Genomic DNA, 24,290 nt, shown 5'->3' on the forward strand with positions numbered 1-24,290 from the left:
GCAGCATCTATTTGTGCAGAGCCGCCCCTTGAAGATTCCATCACCGGATTCCATGATGACATCACTGGTGATTGTTCCGCATTGTGACATCACAGCCGACAGTCGCTACTTATACAATGTGCACAGGGTCACGGGTGCCATTTTGGCTCTATAGCTGGTGACAACGCACTCTTGCAGTTTCTCGCTATGGCTGGATTTATTCTAGATTATCTTCAGGTACAAGCACTATGGCGGATTCTTCACAACAATCGCCCTAGCACTGTGCTTCTACCACCCGATGGCGTCCTCAGCTTCACTCACCGGCTGGTGGTGCAGCTAGTAAGGAATTGCCTGACCAAATACCAACAAGGTCATCTTACCTCAGAGTATGTGACTGATTTACTTCAGAACATCAGGACATTAGTACAGCAGGTAAATCTTCTCCGTACAGATAATAATGGTGGCATAGACGTTTCTGCTTTCCTCCAGTATAAGCCACGACGAGTCCCCATCTATGTAGTCATTGTCTCTGCAGAGAGAGGGGCCAATGTCACATACAATGGCGGCCTCCTCTGTGACCTTTCTCATCTCAAAATGTCCCTTTTTCTTTCTTTTCTTCTTTATAGGCTGAAGAAAGATCTCAATATGGAGATTTGGCTTTTATTAAACAACTGGCCGATGAAGTCCTGTCTGTGCTGGAACGTCCGGCTCGCTCATTGGAACGCCTGGTAAGGAGCCATCGTCTTCTCATCTGTGTAGTCACAAGTGGCTGCATCTGGAAATGCCGGTTTAGTCCTGATTTATGCGTGTGATGATTTAGTGTAAGGTTCCACATATTAATTACATATATTGTATCCATCAGGAAACAGCAGAAGGCGAGGCCAAAGATGGGCAGCATCTGATCCCGGGGCCGTGCAGCGATCTGATTCCAGGTGAGCCCATCCCCCAACCTTCTACAAGAAATGTCCAGATATTGCAGAGAGCAGGGGATAATGTTACACTTACTCTTTCTACTCTGTGGAATGGCCGCCGCTCACCACATTTCTGCATATGGAAGCAGTCGGATGACGGATGGTATAGGCCATTTTCCGCTAATAAAAATTATGCTGTTTTTTTTTTTTTTTGGGGGGGGGGGGGGGGGGGACTGGGGCGGAAGAAGAAATCCGAGTACAGTGACACGCCCCCATTGCACATCCAGCCTAATTTGCATATGGCACCTATCCCTCAGCTCTCTTACCATCGCTCACATGTACGGTGAGGGTGGGGGTCCTCATTTATGGGATGATTGGAGGATTCCTCCATCACTTATATTACATTTATCCATATCTAGAATCCCTATATAAGAAGCGTTCTTACTATTTGCAGACATCTTGTCATTTCTGTATTATGTCGCTGTATTATGTATGTAGGATTAGAATGTAAGTCCGCAAGGACAGGGTCCTCTCCCCTCTGTACCAGTCTGTCCCTGTAAACCTGCTTACTGTAAACGATATCTATAACCCTGTATGTAACCCCTTCTCATGTACAGCACCATGGAATTAAGGGTGTTATACAAATAAATAATAATAATATTGTCTAATAGATTTTATCTCTTCATCTTTTTATCACTACTTTAGATACAACTGTGCTGGCGGATCCTGACAGTAGAATCTGTGAGATCCCGGAGATCCAAGAATCTGTCGGTGTAAGTATCATAGAGGGAGATGTCTGTGAAAGACATGTCCAGTATTATCCCCCACATCACCATGGGTCGCCTCTATTAGCAATAGCATTAATATAAAGGGAATCTGTCACCAGGTTTTTACCATCCCATCCGAGTGCAGCAGGATGTAGAGGCAGGGACCCTGATTCCAGCAATGTAATAATGACATTCCTGGGTGCAGCAGTTGTGATGAAATCACCAATTTTTCTGCTCTGAATGCTGAGCTCTGTATAACGCTGGCCACTCCAGTAATTGGCAGCTTTCTGTGTACAAAGTGTATAGGCAGAAAACTCAGTGGTGGGGGCGGAGTTAGACAGAGCAATAGGACTACATGTCACGAGACAGATAGTCCTCTAGTGATAATCTCCTGCTGATAAAACACTGATTTTATGAAAACAACGACACAGACTAGTAAGTGATATATCACTGGAATCAGAATCTCAGCCGCTACATCATCAGAGCTCAGAATACATAGTAAAATTCTGTTGACAGATCCCCTTTAAATTCTCCTCTGTGATCTCTTCATGATCGGTATCTGGAGGATCCCCCTTAAATTACATCCTTGTCTGTGTAGCGTTAGGGTATGCGCACACGATGCGGAAAACGCTGCGGATCCGCAGCTGTGGGTCCGCAGCAGTTTCCCATTAGTTTACATTACAATGTAAACCTATGGGAAACAAAAAAAGCTGTGCACATGCTGCAGAAAAAAACGCGCGGAAACGCAGCGGTTTACATTCCGCAGAATGTCACTTCTTTCTGCGGATTCTGCTGCGGTTTTACAGCTACTCCTATAGAAAACCGCAGTTGTAAAACCGCAGTGAAATCCGCAGAAAAACCGCGGTAAATCCGCGATAAATCTGCAGCAAAAACGCAGCGTTTTTGCTCTACAGATTTATCAAATCCACTGCGGAAAAATCCGCAGTGGACCAGAATACGTGTGCACATAGCCTTAAGATTGTCTTGTTTCCTACAATCGGATCAGTGATATCAGTTGGGACATAATCTAGGAGGGAGAAGTTTTTCCAGTGGTTCCTATATCTTAACATCATTTCTTATTTTTATAGAGTGTGATTAAATCATTGACCCCGACAAGAAAGCCGCATGAAAGCGACTATGAAACAACTAAACTGATCGGCAGTGGACATTTTGGGTGAGTAATCCACATTTCTCAGGGTTCCCAATGACAGTGCGCCTCTGTGCTCTGCACCTTCCCTCACCTCCATTTATTATGTCTTGGGGTATGGAGGGAGCAATTGGAGCACTTTCAATTTGGACAAACTTTTATTTGGAATTAATCATATCTACTGGGCAAATACAGCGAATCTGCCCAAGAATAACTTAGGTAGATTTGCTCATCTCTAATGTGACCTGGGTGAGGGTCCGTCAGACGTGGCATTCTGCAGACCTCCCATAGGTGATCTATGCAGTGCTCTCTGATGGATTTCTAGTGACACCCGATCTTCTAGCATTAAACATAAGTTTTAACAATTAGATAATGATTTCTATAGATGTTGTTTGATTCATTATAAACCATGGATTCTCCTTCTCTCCAGGGCTATCTACTTGGTGCACCATAAAGACTCACACCAGATCTTTGCTTTGAAGAAAATGACCAAGCGGAACATAGACACTCCAAAAAAAGTGAAAAGGGCCTATCTGGAGCGGGACATCCTAACATTCACTGATTGTCCCTTTGTGGTCTCCATGCTTTGCTCCTTTCCAACTAAATCTCACTTGTGTATGGTCATGGAGTATGTAGGAGGTAGGACATGTATTTTGTATTGTATTCAGCCCATGGCTAGTTCTATCTTATCACCGCTTATAAAATTAGGATAACTAGTATGGTTACATCCCCAAAGAGCATCGACTATAGGTTATCTATTACCAAGATGACTGGAAATTCATTGATCTGTGTGCAGGGGCACTGGACCCAATTCCTTCACCTGTCATCACAATTTCAGAGCCAAAGGCTCCTTGATCCATGATTCAGCCTGCTCAGATGGGTCCGAGACTCCATGCACTGCAGGTGTGCTGACGTCACAATACTGAATTACACCTGCAGTGTGGAGTCTCAGTACTTACACTGCACAGGAGGGGCTGATGGGGTCATCACACTAATTTGTGGGACTGTGGGCCATAATACTGAGAGGGGTGGGTCTGGTAGGGGCCATAACACTGAGTGGTGAGGCTGGGGGGTGCCATCATACTGAGTGGTGAGACTAGTGGTGGCCATAATACTAAGTAGTGGTGGTTATGGGGGCCATAATACTGAGAGGTGTGGCTGGTGGGGGCCATAGTACTAAGTGGTGGGGTTGGTGAGGGCCATAATACTGAGTAGTGGGGTTTGCAGAGGCCATAATTCCTGAAAGGTGGGGATGGATGGGCCAATAATATTGAATGGCGTGCTGTGTGAGAGGCTATGATGGACTATGTATGTCGCCATATTGACTTGGTGACTGTGAATGCCCCTACACTGAGTGGGGGTCCTCATATTGAGTGATGTGTTGTGGGGTGCCTCATTCTGTTTGATTGGCTATGGGGGCCATCATACTGAGTGGGGAGTTGTGGAGGCCATTATATTGTGTGAGGGCCTCTGGGGGACATTATATTGTGTGAGGGCCTGTGGGGGACATTATATTGTGTGAGGGCCTGTGGGGGACATTATATTGTGTGAGGGCCTGTGGGGGACATTATATTGTGTGAGGGTCTGTGGGGGACATTATATTGTGTGAGGGTCTGTGGGGGACATTATATTGTGTGAGGGCCTGTGGGGGACATTATATTGTGTGAGGGCCTGCTGGGGACATTATATTGTGTGAGGGCCTGCTGGGGACATTATATTGTGTGAGGGCCTGTGGGGGACATTATATTGTGTGAGGGCCTGTGGGGGACATTATACTGAGTAGGTGGCTGTGGGGGACATTATATTGTGTGAGGGCCTGTGGGGGACATTATATTGTGTGAGGGCCTGTGGGGGACATTATATTGTGTGAGGGCCTGTGGGGGACATTATATTGTGTGAGGGTCTGTGGGGGACATTATATTGTGTGAGGGCCTGTGGGGGACATTATATTGTGTGAGGGCCTGCTGGGGACATTATACTGAGTAGGTGGCTGTGACTGGTTCAATACTGAGGGGGGCATCAGACTGACAGGTGTTACACTGTATGTGTAAGGTTAAACTGTATAAAGGAGGATTAACTGTGGGGATACCTAACAGTGTGTGATAGGTTGGGGAATTTTTGAGATCTTCATACTCTAAAATGATCAAGAAAGGTGTATTGGTGCAGTCGAGAACAATAAGGTTTTTTAAGAGGGGGAAATTAGAACTTTTACTATGGGGCCCTGTCATTTCTATTAACACCACTGTCGGAGTGATCTCCCTGTGTGTCCACATTGAGCGTGTCAGTATCTCCAGCTGTAGACGAGATGTGACATCACTTTATGTTACTAGTTACATGGACGACATTCCTCCATTGATTCAGTCTAATATAATGTGCACTATACATTATATCTGCATATATATTATCTCTTGCCCTAATGTCTCCACTCACTTCTCATCATATATCGTGGTGATCTGCTGTATAAACCCCTCACCGGTCATATTTTCTTTCTTCTATAGGTGGAGACTGTGAGACCCTTATAAACACCATGGGTCCACTATCTGTCCCCTTGGTCCGCTTGTACTTTGCAGAAGCGGTCCTTGCTGTAGAATACCTCCACAGTTATGGTGTGGTGCACAGAGACCTGAAGCCGGAAAAGTAAGTGCCCCTTGTACTATAATAAAGAGGGGAAGTAATCACGTATTATCATAGTCTGTGAGGCTAAAAGCATCTTCTCGTTCACAGCCTCCTGATTACATCTTCTGGACACATTAAAGTTACCGACTTCGGGCTTTCAAAAGTTGGTATCATGATACCAAAAACCAACATCTACAAGGAATTAGCGGAGGACATCACCAGAGAGTTCATGGACCATGAGGTTGGTAGCACTTACAGGAACTCGGCTTGCTCTTTACAAATCTCATCACACTATTGTCTCTTCTCTATGTTCTTCATTTCTAGAGAACTTTTCCACTGATATTTTATCTTCTGTCATTGTGTGTTTATGGCGAAAACTTGGCGTGATAAACGTTTCATTAATCTTTTCTCTTTCTTCTGTCGTTTCCAGATGTGTGGGACCCCGTATTACTTCGCCCCAGAGATCATCCTGAAAGAAGGATATGGAAGACCCGTTGACTGGTGGTCAATGGGGATCATCTTGTATGAATTTCTCGTGGGATTTCTGCCATTTGATGGAGATTCCCTAACTGAGCTTTATGAAAGTGTTACCAATGGTAAGAAGAATAATCTGACCATTGCGGTTATTGGTTACATTGGTTCATTTCCTTTGTTTTATTTTACAGTCCAGTAAAGAGGTTTTATTTTCTGTATTTTGTCATTTTCTGTATTACAGGAGGCATAATTTGGGATTGTGATTTCGCTCCTCCCCCCGATGCGCAGAACCTAATTACTGAGCTGCTCAGAAAAAAGCCTGCAGATAGACTTGGGACAGGTAATATAATACTATTAATATTCACATATTACACTTATAACTCATGCCCATGAGGATCAAGACGTCTCTATCAGCTCCTCCATTTCTAGTTCTCCACAATATGAGCTTCAGTCATGTTCCTTCATGTTGTCTCAGTTATGTCATTAGTCCAGATTAGGTTAAACTGTTCAGAAATGAAGCAGTCTCTGACAATGTCCGCATCACTTTTGTTTAATTTTTTCAAGGAGGAGCATTTGAGATCAAAGGCCATCCATTCCTGAGTGACTTAGACTTTGGCAACCTTCTAAGTCAGAAGCCGGAGTACATTCCTCAGTTTGCATCTGACGTGGACACCAGCTTATTTATCAGTAAGTAAAAGGAGACACATCTAGACTAAAGGTACCTTCACACTAAACGACTTTGCAACGATAACGATAGCGATCTGTGACGTTGCAGCGTCCTGGATAGCGATATCGTTGTGTTTGACACGCAGCAGCGATCTGGATCCTGCTGTGATATCGCTGGTCGGAGCTAGAAGTCCAGAACTTTATTTGGTCGTCAGATCGGCGTGTATCGTCGTGTTTGCAGCAAAAGCAACGATGCCAGCGATGTTTTACAATGGTAACCAGGTTAAATATCGGGTTACTAAGCGCAGGGCCGCGCTTAGTAACCCGATATTTACCCTGGTTACCAGTGTAAAATGTAAAAAAAAAAAACACTAAATACTCACCCTCTGATGTCTGTGACATCCCCCGGCGTCTGCGCTGCTGCTCAGAGCTTCCTGCACTGAATGTGTCAGTGCCGGCCGTAAAGCAAAGCACAGCGGTGACGTCACCGCTGTGCTTTCCGGCTGGCGCTTACACAGTGCAAAGAAGCACAGCGCCGGGGGACAGACACCGGAATGTAAGTATGTACTGTTTGTTTTTTTTTACGTTTACGCTGGTAACCAGGGTAAACATCGGGTTACTAAGCGCGGCCCTGCGCTTAGTAACCCGATGTTTACCCTGGTTACCCGGGGACTTCGGCATCGTTGGTCGCTGGAGAGCGGTCTGTGTGACAGCTCTCCAGCGACCACACAGCGACGCTGCAGCGATCGGCATCGTTGTCGATATCGCTGCAGCGTCGCTTAATGTGACGGTACCTTAAGTAACTGTTTTTCTTGTCTTCCTTAAATTGTAATAATTGGTTCCCATTAATATTAGTGGTAAAAAATTACTGTGTTATACTGACAACCTCTAATAACACTTCACTACCTGTGTAGATCGCCAGGATATAGAAGAGCATCTGGTCTCCGAGGATGAGGAAGGGGACACAAATGAGGACAACAAGAGCTTTGAGTTTCAAAATTTTACATCATCTTCTGAAAGGCTTTCTAAAGTATGTGATCAAAAAATCCAAAATAGGTAAAAAATAAACATTTAAAAGTAAAAGAGAAAAATCATACTTTGTTTTTGTCCTTATTTAGCTCTGTACCATCACTACCAGAACAATGAATGATGAGGATCCCAAGTCCCCTCCACAGTGTACTCCAGCATCCAGCACAAATATATCAGAAATGTGAGTAGAATATGGCGAGTTCCAGGCTGATGTATGTGCACAGCACCAAATACCATATACATAAAATACAAAATCAATGATTAGTGATCATTGTGCTTTTGGTTTCCAAAATCATGGTGATAACTACCCAAAATAGCAGCCAGTCATTCGTATTTACAGCTGGCCACGCTGTAGGAGAGAGTATTGGTAGTTGTCTTCGGCTCTGATCTATGGAAGGTAGATCTGGGCACAAAACCTTCCCCACTGTGACTGTCATATGTCCTATTAGGCCCTATAGTCAATGTTCTTCTAGTGAAACAAACTTTTCTTGTGATTTACATGTTTTTCTTCTCCCAAACAGACAGAAAGAACCTTTTTGTGAACCTGATAGAGACGATCCTATAAGCAGCTTGCCATTCTCCTCATTGTCAGGTACGTATATGTCAAACATGAGAATGTTAAATTTAAGGCTCAAATATTTCCACGTGCTTTTTCTGTAATAGGTCTCCTGTGTTATCCCTGATACATGTATCCCAGTTATGTTGCCCATAGGCCCATATTGTATCTCTATTGTCCTAATTTTGTCCAGGAGGTTTTTTATGGATTCTGTGAGTTATGATTTTTCATCCTGGAATCGATCTCATTATAAGGCCTGTAGTAGAATATTGCTCATTAGTGATGCGCCACGTGGCATTTACTGCTCCAGATCAGTGACACATCTAATGCCCCTCAGATTAGGTCATGTATGTTACATAGAACTTATTCTGCTCTATTATGATGTAATGCCAGATTATCAGGACTATAGGGGATAGGACTAGAACAAGTCCACTATATACAGGAGACAGAGCAGATCCTATAAGAATATGTTCTTACAGAGTTATTTTTCTTTCTAATCAGAAACTCCAGCTGAGGAGGAAGTAAAATCTGCAATAAATCTGAGTATAAAAGAAGAAAACTCAGAAAATGTAAAAAAGGGGAAAAAGAGACGAGGTAAGTGTGAGAATCAGCTCCATGTTGTATGATGTATGTCAGTCAGTGAGAATAATTCATATGGAGCAGTTGTCATGTCCGTGATGGGATTGTCACATGTCTGATGGCTGACAGTTATTCCCGACATCTGTGTGAATAAGATTCCTCTGCTGTCCGGCCTCAGTGATCGCCCAGTAGAATCATGTAATATGGAGTCCCATCACTTACATTATATTTATTTCTCTTCTCTTAGGTTCCATCTTCCGCCGGATCCTATCATCCTGCCGGCGCGGATTATCCAGGGCTGCTCGCTTATTTGCATGTTGTCACAGTTGCCCTAGTGTCATCTAAGATGTAAAGCCTCAACATCTAGCACCCTGAAGTTCAGCAGACCCTCCATCACTGCTGGACCTGTATAGAAGGACCATCACCATCTACCTGTGGCCTTCTGACTGTAATGTCTTTACCTGGATATGTTTCGGTAATGCCTCTGTCACCAGGCTCCGCTGTATCCATACTGCTCGCCTGACTTGGCTTTTCCTGATCACCCGGTATCTGACCCTGGCTGTCTTCCTGACTATGTTTTTGTCTACTGATTCTGTTCACCTTTTATCCCTCTATCCTATTCTTGATTAAAAAAAAAAAATCTATATTGATTGAGATTCTCTTGTATTCATCAAACTTCACTCCGAATTTTGTAAAAAAAAAAAAAATACATAGAGGTGTTTGTGCTTTTAAAAGCATTGTTGCTTTGTACCACCAATATATACACTTCTCAAAAAAATAAAGGGAACACTAAAATCCCACATCCTAGATATTACTGAATGAAATATTCCAGTAAATCTTTATTCATTACATAATGGAATGTGTTGAGAACAATAAAACCTAAAAATGATCAACGTAAATCACAACTAATATCCCACAGAGGTTTGGAGTTGCAATGATGCTCAAAATCAAAGTGGAAAATGAAGTTACAGGCTGATCCAACTTCAGTGGAAATGCTCAGTAGTGTGTGTGGCCTCCACGTGCCTGTATGACCTCCCTACAACGCCTAGGCATGCTCCTGATGAGGCGGCGGATGGTCTCCTAAGGGATCTCCTTCCAGACCTGGACTAAGGCATCCACCACTCCTGGACAGTCTGTGGTGCAACGAGACTTTGGTGGATGGTGCGAGACATGATGTCCCAGATGTGTTCAATCGGTTTCAGGTCTGGGGAACGGGCGGGCCAGTCCATAGCTTCAATGCCTTCAACTTGCAGGAACTGATGACACACTCCAGCCACATGAGGTCTGGCATTGTCCTGAATTCGGAGGATCCCTGGGCCAACCGGACCAGCATATGGTCTCACAAGGGGTCTGAGGATCTCATCCCGGTACCTAATGGCAGTCAGGCTACCTCTGGCGAGACATGGAGGGTAGTGCAGCCCTCCACAGAAATGCCACCCCACACCATTACTGACCCACTGCCAAACCAGTCATGCTGAAGGATGTTGCAGGCAGCAGATCGCTCTCCACGGCATCTCCAGACTCTGTCACGTCTGTCACACATGCTCAGTGTGAACCTGCTTTCATCTGTGATAAGCACAGGGTGCCAGTGGCGAATTTGACAATTCTGGTGTTCTGTGGCAAATGCCAAGCGTCCTGCACAGTGTTGGGCCGTGAGCACAACCCCCATCTGTGGACGTCGGGCACTCAGACCATCCTCATGGAGTCGGTTTCCAACCATTTGTGCAAACACATGCACATTTGTGGCCTGCTGGAGGTCATTTTGCAGGGCTCTGGCAGTGCTCCTCCTGTTTCTCCTTGCACAAAGGCTGAGGTAGCTGTCCTGCTGCTGGGTTGTTGCCCTCCTACGGCCCCCTCCACATCTCCTTGTACTGGCCTGTCTCCTGGTAGCTCCTCCAGCCTCTGAACACTACACTGATAGACATAGCAAACCTTCTTGCCACAGCTCGCATTGATGTGCCATCCCGGATGAGCTGCACTACCTGAGCCACTTGTGTGGATTGTAGAGTCCGTCTCATGCTACCACGAGTGTGAATGCACGACCAACATTCAAAAGTGACCAAAACATCAGCGAGAAAGCATTATTACTGAGATGTGGTCTGTGGTCCCCACCTGCAGAACCACTCGTTTATTGAGGGTGTCTTGATAATTGCCAATAATTTCCATCTGTTTTCTATTCCATTTGCACAACAGCATGTGAAATTGATTGACAAACATTGTTACTTCCTAAGTGGACAGTTGATTTCACAGAAGTTTGATTTACTTGGAGTTATATTCTGTTATATTCTATTCAAATCTCAGAGGATATTGTAGCAATTTGCTTACAACGTAGAAAAAAAATTGAAAGAGCAGAGATGAGACTAAATGAGTTGCATGGTTAGGCTATGTAAAAAATGTAATGGAACGTTCAAACTGAGGTTTTTGTAAGTAGATATTGATGCAGATCTGCTTCAAAATCCACAAAAAACAGTGTATATATTCTAATCATGGTCATGTGATTTCAGCAATTTCCATCCTTGTGGTGTAATTTATAAGGAATAAAATGTAAATTCTGTTTAAGCATTACTTTACACTAATTTATTTGACTCCTTCCTGACATGACGTACATTTATACTATATGGCGGCTGCAGGTAAATGGAGTGGGGCCTTCTCCATACAGGGGGTGCCAGCTGTGTTATACAGCTGGCACCTGGCTCTAATAGCTCAAACAGATCTAACAGATTAAATATTCAGAACGTTAGTTATTTAAGCAATCAGACTCAGACTAGCTGGTTACGGCAGTCACGGGGTGCTGGCGGGGTTGCAATTGCTGCCCTTGCCACCAACATGCTAGCACAGGTACTCCTACTAAATTATTGCAGTATACTGTAGAAATGATCAAGCAATCACCTAGGGGGGACTAGAACATAACCTTAGAAAATAACCAGCCATTTAATGGTCTCCATAAAGGAGCAGTTACACTCACATACATGATATAATCCAATAACCTAAATCAAAGAGGACCTCTCCCATATTATGCTCAGATAACTGTGTGAACACTATAACTGTGATCTTTGTAAGAGAAATCAATTAACATGTAGAGGACACATTTTGTGATATTGAAAAATAAGTCAGGGAGATGACGGCAACAAACTTATCCAATGTAGAAACCATTGGTTATACATAGTACATACAATGAGCGCACTGCCCATGTATGAGTAAGATCTATGGGGTGAGATTTCTCCTTGCAGGGAGTGACATGCCAGGTCTGGCATGCCAGTATGAGGTGAATGAAATGCCTTGCATGCTCCTCTGAGAAATTAAATATGCCAATTGTCTATTCAGAGAAGAAGAGGACTTGAACTCTAGTGCCATCTATTGGAAGTAGCAATCCTATAAGTCAATATCTACACTTTAACGAGCCTTTCCATATGACTTAGGATAAAAGCCAAATCAATCTCAATTTCTGGGTGTTGCCCCTCATCAGTGCAAAGTATGAGATCTGATTTGGCTAGGTGAGAGGCTAAGACTGGGATCTAAGGGGTAAAGATTCTCCTTGTGGAGAGTGACATGCCAGGTCAGGCATGCCAGTATGAGGATGTTAACCCCTTTCTGCCATATGACCTACTATCACGTCGAGGTGACCTGGGACTTAATTCCCAGGGACGGGATAGTACGTCAGGGGCGATCGGCCGCACTCACGGGGAGAGCGCGGCCGATCGCCGCTGGGTGTCAGCTGATTATTACACGGACCGCTCCCGGCACATTAACCCCCGGAACACTTCAATAAAATATGATTGCAGCGTTCCGGCGGCATAGGGAAGCATCAGGCAGGGAGGGGGCTCCCTGCGTGCTTCCCTGAGACCCTCGGTACAACACAATGTGATCGCGTTGTTCTGAGCGTCTCCTCCCCGCAGGCCCCGGGGCTCCTTCCAGGTCCTGCAGGGAGGTGGCTTGCAAGCGCCTGCTGAGAGCAGGCGCCAGCAAGCCTGAAGTGCTGCCTGTCAGATCGCTGATCTGACACATTGCTGTGTAAATTGTCAGATCAGCGATTTGACACTATAGCATGATGTCCCACCCTGGGACAAAGTAAAGAAAAAAATATATATGTACATGTGTTAAAACAAAAACCTAAATAAATGATAAAAAAATATATATATATATATATATATATATATATATATATATATATATATATATATATATATATATATATTGTTCTAATAAATACATTTCTTTATGTAAATAAAAAAAACAAAAAAATAAAAGTACACATATTCAGTATTACCGCGTCCGTAACGACCCGACCTATAAAACTGTCCCATCAGACTGAACCGGGGAATCCATTTTGTGTTCTTCCTGAGAAATCTGGTATACAACAAGAAATATTTCTGCAAACTTGACATTTTCTTTGTTTTGTTAGTAATCACGCGCACATTCCTCCTTGATATTGTAGCTTTTTATCTACATGCCAAATAATTGTAACTTTTTCACTAGAATAAGATTTGCTTTGTAAGTGATTGTGAAATATGAGCGCTTGTGCGCATGTCTGTAAAATGTCTAAACTTTTTATCTATATAAAGAAGGGGGAGCGCCCAGTGAGGAGAGGCGCGGGCTCCAGGGCTATCCCTGTCTATGAACACACAACCTTTGTGCTGCGTGTTATTTATTTGGATCCCATCCAGGAAGCCAGGGACGGAGAAGGACTCAACATTTCTTGGCCGCCCGAACAGGGACCCGAGGCGAGAGTATTTGCTCGAGATTCACCTGCGGATACGGACAACGGAGATCTGGGATAATGGACGGCAAATGAACTGGAAAAAAAACCTGGCCAGGTAAGAGACATTATTAGTTCTCTTTTATCTGCCCTGTATTATCCGAAAGATCTTTATGAGCCGTGTCACGCTGGGTTAGTCTAGTAGTGAGTAGATACCTATAAAACTCGGGTTACCATATTGTATAGATTTATGAGTCTTGTCCCTGGCAGTGTGTGAACAGTGTGAAGGTTGTGGCATGTTGTGAAAGAAGAGCAAAAGTACGTAGAAAATAAGCCGAAATAGTTGGGGTATAAGCCTTATACACGGAAGTCAGCCTAACTGGGTCATGTGGTAGCGTCCTTTCGAGGAGACCTCCGCCCATGCTTGACTCTCAATAAGTGCTTAACCTCCTTCATTTCTGGATAAGGTTTGATAGAATGAGCCCAGGACGCGGTTTCATGAGCCTGGGACAAGTATGCTAACTGAGACAGAAAGTTCTGTGATCTGTATGGTGTTGCTGAGTCTGTTTGCGTGCATAATAGCACTTAAGTACGTCCTGCATATTAGAAGAAACGGAGCAGACGAGCCTTTCAATATTTTAGCTCCCTAGGAGAGAAGGCAACGAGACGCCACCAACAGAGGAAGTGGTTGTCCAAACGTCACCTAGGGTAGTCATAGCTAGTATTGAAAAGAAAAATGGGAAATAAACAGACAAAAACCGTCTTAGGACAAGTGGAAGCAGCAGATATCATACAGGAAAGATGTGGAAAGACAGTCAGAAAGCAGATTAGAAGGGTAAGAGAAAAATTGGGAATTTCAGAAGCACTTATGTTCAGCACAGAATGGGAAAGAGTAAATAAAGAAAGAGGAGGAATAGTTAAAGATAATGGGTGGGAAGATATTGTGCACTGCATGATAAAAGTCTCAAAAACAGCAAGAGAAGAAAATTGGAGATATGATCCAGACACTTTCAAATGGTCTATAGGAAGGAAAGGATGTATTCCACCTTCTTACCTAGATCCAAATGCCCAATCATTTGTACCATCTGGAGGAGCAGAAGGAGGAAAACAATTTCCAGCCTTGTATCCCAATCTTGGTGGGGTAGGAGGATGGGTATGTTCACACTGTGGACAACAAAATCCAGATTGGAGGAATGATTGCCTAGCCTGTGGTGCGCCTAGACATGGCACTGTACTTGCTCCTGTTAGGGTAGTACCAAGACCTTTTAGGGAAACAAATGCTGACGGGGTAATGGGAACTAGGTATCATCAAACTCGGCAATATTTCCCTTGGTCCCCTGCTGAAGGTATGTCTCTCTTGCATAACGCGCCAGACCCCACTCAGTTTCCAGTCAGATTTGCACAATATATACAGCAAATTATGCAGACTCACGCAGGAGTCTGGGCGGATGGAGAGGAATTATGTAGAATGAAAATGACTCCTGGTCTCTTCCAGGAATTACTGGCATATCTACAGGGACATAGGCCACAGGCAGGACAGGTAGGACAAGTAGGACAAGCAGGAGAAGGTGCCCTACAAACGGTAGAATCAGGCAATCAGTTTGTAGACCACTTAATAATTTTCATGAGGCAGAAACAGAGGCAGAGAGGAACAACGGGAGTGGTGGCTCAGAAACCTGGTCAATCAGTAGATGAGTATTATCTAGGGGTAGAAAATAGCTTTAGAGATGAAGGAATAGATCTGACCACTCCAGGAATGATGAGGTTAATTACAAAAACCTTCATAGATGGATTGTCTCCAAAAGTGAAGGAGAAACTTAAGGCCGCAACTCCTGATTGGAGAACCTTGGAAGACCCACACTTAGCTAGGCAAAAAGCCGTAGGGATAGAGTTAGATTTAAGAGAAAATCATAAGCCTGTCAGAATAGCGCAAGCAAACACAACAGGAGGGAGAGCAAGACACAATTTTCCTTGTCATTACTGCAAAAAGCCAGGTCATTTCCAAAAAGAGTGCAGGAAAAAGTTGGCAGATATAAAGTCAGGAAAATTTGTTCCCAGAAATAACCCTCCCCAAATGGACAACCAGCAGAAATCTACCATCGTAGATGGTCCCATACCAGATTCAGATTGACTCGATGTGTTACAAACTTCCCTACCAGCTAGAAGACCTATGATACAGGTGAATGTGGGGGGGAGAGAGATTCCATTTTTGATAGATACAGGTGCAACTTCCTCAATTTTGAATCAAGATTTTCTTCCAAACCCGGAAGATATTTCACAACAAACAACTTTTGCTGAGGGTTATGATGGGGTAATTCGAATATTGCCATATACTGTGCCCCTAGAGGTCTCATTAGGACCTAAATGTTTTGCATCCAGATTTTTGTATGCCAGAGGTGCCCCAACATGTTTGTTAGGAACTGATGTCCTAAAGAAATTAGAAGCTAACATCAATTTTAGGGAAGATGGCACAGTTATGTTGACTATTCCTGATGATGCAGAATCATTAGAACAATATGTCAGAATTCAGGCTTTTGAGGATTATACTGAAGAAAAAGAGTACACCACAGATCTAGACCTCTCAATGGTCCCAGAAACACTGTGGGCACAGGGAGATACTGATGTAGGACTATTGCATATAGCTCCTGTAAAACTATCTGTGCAACCAGGAACTGTTCTCCCACAGCTCAGACAATACCCTGTGAGTGCCCAGCAGGAACTAGCAATTACAAAACAGATAGAGGAATACAGAGAGAAAGGAGTTTTGGTAGAGATACAATCACCTGCTAACACTCCTCTGTATCCAGTCAAGAAGAGAACTCTTGATAAGAGTTCTATGCCCAAATATCGTATGGTACATGATCTAAGAGAAATAAACAAAGTTCTAGATCCAATCACCCCAGTTGTACCCAATCCTCATACGTTACTATCACAGATACCAGCCAGTTCTCATGTATTTACTGTAATAGATCTTTCAAATGCATTTTTCTCGGTTCCTTTACACCAAGATAGTTGGCATTTGTTTGCATTTACATTTAAGGGCAAACAGTTGGCGTGGACACGCCTTCCACAGGGAATGATACACTCCCCTACTCTTTATTCAAATGCCCTACAAACAGTTCTTCAGAGGTTTGAACCTGAACCACAGGTAGTAATTTTACAGTATGTGGATGACATACTACTTTGCTGCCCAGATCTAGAAACCGCAGAAAGGTCCACTGTAAGTTTACTATGTTTTCTAGAAAAAGAAGGGTGTAAAGTGAATAGACAAAAGCTACAAGTTTGTCAGATCAAAGTGGTCTTTCTAGGTCATTGCATTTCTCAAGGTAAAAAGCATCTTACACCTCAAAGAACTGAAGCAATAAGACAGATGAATGAGCCTAGAAATCATAAACAGCTACGAGCATTTTTAGGAATAGTGTCTCATTGTAGACAATGGATTATACATGCCAGTCAACTAATGCAACCACTGTATGACTGTGTAAAAAGTGAACCTTACCTGTTGACAAAAGAAGGTCAGATTTCGTTCCAACAATTAAAAGATGCCCTTGTTTCAGCTCCAGCGTTAGGGCTACCAGACTACACCAAACCATTTCAGCTTATGGCTGCAGAAGATGATTCTCATGCTACAGGAGTTCTTACCCAGAAGCATGCAGGGAAACAAAGACCAATTGCATATCTTTCAGCAAGGTTAGATCCCGTAGCCAGGGCAGCGCCAACCTGTGTACGTGTGGTTGTTGCTGTCTCGCTATTGTTGGACAAAGCATCAGAAATTGTCCTAGAGCATCCACTCACAGTTCAAACTACACATGATGTTTATGGGATATTAAACCAGGTCCAACCAAAACACATTTCCATGGCCAGACATTTGCGGCTACAGTGTTCTTTGCTACTCCCCTCTACTATCACATTTGCAAGGCTTCAGACTCTTAATTTAGCAACACTGCTACCTCTCGAGTCTGAAGGGGGGAATAAGGACACTGATCCACACGCAAATTTTTTCCCTACAGACACACATGATTGTACAGAGCTCATTTTACAAGAAACAGCAGGCTTACCCAATGTATCCGAAACACCACTTCAAAATCCAGATTTAGAGCTGTTTATAGATGGTAGTAGATTTGCAGATGACACAGGTAACTTTCATACAGGGTATGCAGTTGTGTCAGAATCTGAAACTCTCAAAGCAGAACCACTTCCACCGAAACAGTCTGCACAAAAAGCAGAACTAACAGCATTGATTGAAGTGCTAAAAATAGCTGAGAATCAGACAGCTAATATATACACTGATTCTAGGTATGCACATGGTATTGTGTTTGATTTTGGAGTAATCTGGAGAGCTAGAGGTTACATGACAGCGTCAGGACAACCTGTAAAACATGCTTCTCTGATCAAACAGATCTTAGAGGCTGCACAAGAAACAAAAGAAGTAGCAGTAATCAAGGTAGCTGCACATGTGAGACTCGACACTAGGGAATCTAGGGGAAATGATAGGGCTGACAAAGCAGCCAAAGCAGCAGCAGTTAAACCCTTACAACAGGTTCATACTGTAAACCCCACAGAAAATACTGAAGATAGACTGAGACAAGCACAGGAAGATGCAGGAGAAGAGGAGAGGGACAGGTGGAAAAAGGAAGGGGCAGAAGAACAAGCGGGAATTTGGAAGAAAGATGGACTAATATGTCTACCTAGAGCCTGGTACCCGATTGTAGTTGGTGGACTACACCACCCTACTCATGTGTCTGCAAATGCAATGACACTGCTGGCAAAGCAAGTCTGGTTGGCTCCAGGTTTTGGCAACTATGCAAGAGACTATTGTGCTGCATGCGCTATATGCCTGGCACATAATCCCGGACAGACAACAAAGACCCCTATGAAACACCACGTCCGACCCCTCTACCCGTTTCAGCGGTTACAGATAGACTTTATCCAGCTGCCAAAAAGTAATGGGTATGAGTATGTGTTGGTGTGTGTGGACATGTTCTCAGGGTGGCCAGAGGCCTATCCAGTTCGGAAGGCTTCAGCTAAAAACACTGCTGTAAAGCTAGTTGCCGAACTGGTGCCTCGTTACGGTCTCCCTGAAGTGATCGAGTCAGATAGGGGTACTCATTTCACTGGAGAAATATTTCAAAATGTACTGAAAATGTTGGGTGTTGAAAGTCAGTTACACACTCCGTATCATCCTCAAAGTTCTGGTAAGGTGGAACGCATGAATGGAACTTTAAAATTAAAAATACAGAAAGCCATGGCTGAAACAGGAAAGCCTTGGACAGAATGCCTTCCACTGGCCCTGTACTCAATACGCAATACCCCAAGGGGTAAGACTAAACTGTCTCCATATGAAATTTTGTTTGGCAGGACTGCCAATTTAGGATGTTATTTTCCACAGCAACTTGTATTAAATATTGAGTCATTGACTTCTTATGTGCAAAATCTTCAGAAACAATTAACTAAGGTGCATGCACAAGTTTTTGCTTCCCTTCCAGATCCTGACAACACTGAAGGAAGTCACAAGTTGGAACCAGGTGATCAAGTCTATGTAAAAAGACACACCAGAAAGGCTCTTGAACCAAGATTTGACGGACCCTTTCAAGTCCTGTTGACAACACCTACATCAGTCAAGCTTGAAGGAAAGGCATCATGGATACATGCAAGCCATTGCAAAAGAGCAGTATAAAACTCATGATATTGATGTTAATAGTATTAACCACGACGAAGGCATGGGAAAGACTAAATTCTCTAACCCCTTTGAACAATAGATTCGTACAACATCATAGAAAATTAGTGCATGATTTGTTAAATAATATGCAACCTTTAGCAGATTGTTGGATCTGTACCCATTCACCAGTATCAGCCACAAGTATACCTTTTCTAGCAGTCCCCGTGTTAGCAGAAGAAATATTCGCTTGGCCTAATTGTTCAGACAAACTGGCCAACAACCAAACTGGTAATACTAGGCTGTGGAATACTACAATCGCCATACCAATTGTGGGATGGGTAGAATTTCCTTGGTGGCAGGGTAATCTCTCAGGGAGTAATACACATCTACAATATTTAGCATTCAGGGGAGGAAAATGGGTACCTAGAAATAAGACTAGATTAACTGATTTAGGACAGGTCCCCACAGAAAATCTACAGCTCAGTTTCAGTACAACCGCCGATCCCTCTGATGCTTTCAAACCTGTAGTATTGGAAAGATACATACATAATAGAAAATGGGAACATTCTGAGTTGTTCCCCCAAGGTGATGCAAACAGTTGTACAAGTAAGCCAGGAAACCTGATTTGTAATGAATCCGATGAGTATGTCAAAGGAATGCCTGTATGTGGGAATCCCGCAGCCGGGTACTGTAGCCCTTTGGGACAAAGACCCTCTTGGTGTATGCTTCAGAATGTATCTAGTTTTGTGGATTTGGCTCATAGATTGGTATTACAGCACTCAGCTTTATGGGATCTGCCTGAAGGTACATTTTGGATATGCGGAGAAGGAGCATATAAATGGCTTCCCGTAGGTATAAAGGGTACTTGTACATTAGGACGCCTAACCCCGGCTACTTTCATAATTTCAAATAAACAAGTGAATATGCAAGCCGTGCCCAAGCACACACTGTATAAAAGAGCTGCAGACAACTCACCACGTCCTTCGGGAAGGCCACATATAGTACAGATGGGAATTTCTAACAAAATTGCTAGTACCATTTTTATTTATCCTATGTTAACACAAATGTGGGATAAATTAGTTAGAGCCACGGATTATCTAGATGATCAGATCTGGGATATATTGGATATACTAAACACTAGTATAGCTGTACAGAACCAGCTTATAATAGTCATCAACCAACATACTCTGGTATTGGATTACTTAACTGCCTCACAAGGGGGTATGTGTCAAATCATTGGACCCACCTGTTGTCATTATATAGACCCGAATAGTATTATGAGTATGACATTTAAATTAAAGGATGTACAACGGCTCAGAGATCAGTATGACAAAGACAATGACCAGAATAAGGATAGCTGGTGGTCTGATACCTTCTCATTTCTTAACCCAGCCAACTGGTTCAGAGGGATCGGTGGGTGGGTTGCTGGGATCATGCAGAGCATAATACATATAGTTATAATTATTGTAATTATATATGTATTATTCAAGATTGTGCTCAAGGGTATCTCAGTATGCACAGATAAATTTTGTGTAATAGATGCAAGAGTATAAATTTTTTTTTTCTTTATTCTTATGTTATCCTCTAGTGATTCTAATTAATATTACCGTACTAATTTTTGTTTTTATATTTTAGTATACTGCTAAAGAAGAAAATAATTTGCGATAGAAGAATTAATACTAGATTTGATTCTCTTATTAATAATATAAGTGTGTGCATGTGTAATACCAAAAAATAAAGGCTTTGTCTTTGGCCCTGTGGTAATAAAAAAAAAAAGAATATGTCAAAGGGGGGAATTGTGGAGATCAGACTGAACCGGGGAATCCATTTTGTGTTCTTCCTGAGAAATCTGGTATACAACAAGAAATATTTCTGCAAACTTGACAGAGGATGTTAACCCCTTTCTGCCATATGACCTACTATCACGTCGAGGTGACCTGGGACTTAATTCCCAGGGACGGGATAGTACGTCAGGGGCGATCGGCCGCACTCACGGGGAGAGCGCGGCCGATCGCCGCTGGGTGTCAGCTGATTATTACACGGACCGCTCCCGGCACATTAACCCCTGGAACACTTCGATAAAATATGATTGCAGCGTTCCGGCGGCATAGGGAAGCATCAGGCAGGGAGGGGGCTCCCTGCGTGCTTCCCTGAGACCCTCGGTACAACACAATGTGATCGCGTTGTTCTGAGCGTCTCCTCCCCGCAGGCCCCGGGGCTCCTTCCAGGTCCTGCAGGGAGGTGGCTTGCAAGCGCCTGCTGAGAGCAGGCGCCAGGAAGCCTGAAGTGCTGCCTGTCAGATCGCTGATCTGACACATTGCTGTGTAAATTGTCAGATCAGCGATTTGACACTATAGCATGATGTCCCACCCTGGGACAAAGTAAAGAAAAAAATATATATGTACATGTGTTAAAACAAAAACCTAAATAAATGATAAAAAAAATATATATATATATATATATATATATATATATATATATATATATATATATATATAGTTCTAATAAATACATTTCTTTATGTAAATAAAAAAACCAAAAAAATAAAAGTACACATATTTAGTATTACCGCGTCCGTAACGACCTATAAAACTGTCCCACTAGTTAACCCCTTCAGTGAACACCGTTAGCAACAAAACCACGAGGCAAAAAACAAAGCTTTATTATCATACCGCTGAACAAAATGTGGAATAACACACGATCATAAAGACGGAAATAAATAAACATGGTACCGCTGAAAACGTCATCTTGTCCCGTGAAAAAAGAGCCTCTTACAGCGTCATCAGCGAAAAAATAAAAAAGTTATAGTCCTCAGAATAAAGCGATGCAAAAATAATTATTTTTTATATAAAATAGTTTTTATCGTATAAAAGCGGCAAAACATAAAATAATTATATAAATGAGGTATCGCTGTAATCATACTGACCAGAAGGATAAAACTGCTTTATCAATTTTACCAAACGTGGCCGAAAATGGTACCAATAAAAACGTCAACTCGTTCCGCAAAAAACTAGACCTCACATGACTCTGTGGACCAAAATATGGAAAAATTATAGCTCTCAAAATGTGGAGATGCAAAAACTATTTTTTGCAATAAAAAGGGTCTTTTAGTGTGTGACAGCTGCCAATCATAAAAATCCGCTAAAAAAACTGCTATAAAAGTAAATCAAACCCCCCCTAGTTAGGGACAAATAATAAAATTAAAAAAATGTATCCATTTCCATTTTCCCATTAGGGTTAGGGTTAGGGTTGGGGCTAAAGTTAGGGTTTGGATTACATTTACGGTTGGGATTTGGGTTAGGGGTGTGTCAGGGTTATGGTTGGGATTAGGGTTAGGGGTGTGTTGGAGCCAGAGGTGTGGTTAGGGTTGGGATTAGGGTTGTTAGGGGTGTGGTTAGGGGTGTGGTTGGGATTAGGGTTAGGGGCGTGTTTGGGTTAGGGGTGTGGTTAGGGTTATGGTTGGGATTGGGGTTAGGGGTGTGTTTGGGTTAGGGTTTTAGGGGCTCTCCAAACGCAACAAGTTCGGCTCTCAATTGCAGCCAATTCTGCGTTGAAAAAGTAAAACAGTGGTCCTTCCCTTCCGAGCTCTCCCGTGCGCCCAAACAGGGGTTTACCCCAACATATGGGGTAACAGCGTACTCAGGACAAATTGGACAACAACTTTTGGGGTCCAATTTCTCTTGTTACTCTTGGAAAGATAAAAATTTGGGGGCAAAAAACTAATTTTTGTATGAAAAAATTATTTTTTATTTTCTCGGCTCTGCGTTATAAACTGTAGGGAAACACTTGGGGGTTCAAAGTTCTCACAAAACATCTAGATAAGTTCCTTGGGGGGTCTAGTTTACAAAATATGGGGTCACTTTTGGGGGGTTTCTACTGTTTAGGTACATCAGGGGCTCTGCAAATGCAACGTGACGCCTACAGACCAATCTATCTAAGTCTGCATTCCAAACAGGACTCCTTCCCTTCCGAGCTCTGCCATGCGCCCAAACGTTGGTTCCTCCCCAACATATGGGGCATCAGCGTACTCAGGACAAATTGGACAACTTTTGGGGTCCAATTTCTCCTGTCACCCTTGGGAAAATACAAAACTGGTGGCTAAAAAATAATTTTTGTGGAAAAAAAAGAATTTTTTCTTCACGGCCTAGCGTTATAAACTGTAGTGAAACACTTGGGGGTTCAAAGTTTTCACAACACATCTAGATAAGTTCCTTGGGGGTTCTAGTTTCCAATATGGGGTCACGTGTGTGGGGTTTCTACTGTTTAGGTACATCAGGGGCTCTGCAAATGCAATGTGACGCCTGCAGACCATTCCATCTAAGTCTGCATTCCAAATGGCGCTCCTTCCCTTCCGAGCTCTGCCATGCGCCCAAACGGTGGTTCCCCTCCACATATGGGGTATCAGCGTACTCAGGACAAATTGGACAACAACTTTTAGGGTCCAATTTCTCCTGTTACCCTTGGAAAAATACAAAACTGGGGGCTAAAAAATAATTTTTGTGGAAAAAAGAGAATTTTTTTTTCACGGCCCAGCGTTATAAACTAGTGAAACACTTGGGGGTTCAAAGTTTTCACAACACATCTAGATAAGTTCCTTGGGGGTTCTAGTTTCCAATATGGGGTCACGTGTGGGGGGTTTCTACTGTTTAGGTACATCAGGGGCTCTACAAATGCAATGTGACGCATGCAGACCATTCCATCTAAGTCTGCATTCCAAACGGCGCTCCTTCCCTTCCGATCTCTGCCATGCGCCCAAACAGTGGTTTACCCCCACATATGGGGTATCATCATCATATTCAGGACAAATTGCACAACAACTTATGGGGTCCAATTTCTTCTGTTACCCTTGGGAAAATGAAACATTGGGGGCGAAAAAATAATTTTTGTGAAAAAATATGATTGTTTATTTTTACGCCCCTACATTATAAACTTCTGTGACTCACTTGGTGGGTCAACGTGCTCACCACACATCTAGATAAGTTCCTTAGGGGGTCAGTTTTCCAAAATGGTGTCACTTGTGGAGGGTTTCATGTTTAGGTACATCAGGGGCTCTCCAAACGCGACATGGCGTCCTATCTCAATTCCAGTCAATTTTGCATTGAAAAGTCAAACGGCGCTCCTTCCCTTCCGAGCTCTGCCATGCGCCCAGAAAGTGGTTTACCCCTACATATGGGGCATCAGCGTACTCAGGACAAATTGTACAACAACTTT

The 24,290-nt window shown here is 43.1% G+C and overlaps 2 protein-coding genes across 4 annotated transcripts in view; one reads left to right on the forward strand and one right to left on the reverse strand.

The window, feature by feature from the left end:
* The window catches only part of RHBDD1 (rhomboid domain containing 1), a 232,020-nt gene that overhangs the window by 134,151 nt on the left and 73,579 nt on the right, over positions 1–24,290 (reverse strand). The gene's annotated exons all lie outside the window — the stretch shown is intronic.
* Positions 146–9,742, forward strand: LOC143808280 (microtubule-associated serine/threonine-protein kinase 4-like). The gene is made up of 16 exons (XM_077290773.1): positions 146–411; positions 606–707; positions 842–911; positions 1,596–1,663; positions 2,746–2,831; positions 3,235–3,443; positions 5,303–5,441; positions 5,529–5,661; positions 5,851–6,016; positions 6,136–6,234; positions 6,459–6,581; positions 7,475–7,590; positions 7,679–7,770; positions 8,111–8,181; positions 8,647–8,739; positions 8,972–9,742. Exons 1-16 carry the CDS (start codon positions 187–189, stop codon positions 9,067–9,069), a joined length of 1,890 nt encoding a protein of 629 aa, XP_077146888.1. The 5' UTR covers positions 146–186; the 3' UTR covers positions 9,070–9,742.

Source organism: Ranitomeya variabilis, chromosome 2, assembly GCF_051348905.1.
Source record: "Ranitomeya variabilis isolate aRanVar5 chromosome 2, aRanVar5.hap1, whole genome shotgun sequence".
Classification (NCBI taxonomy): Eukaryota; Metazoa; Chordata; class Amphibia; order Anura; family Dendrobatidae; genus Ranitomeya; species Ranitomeya variabilis.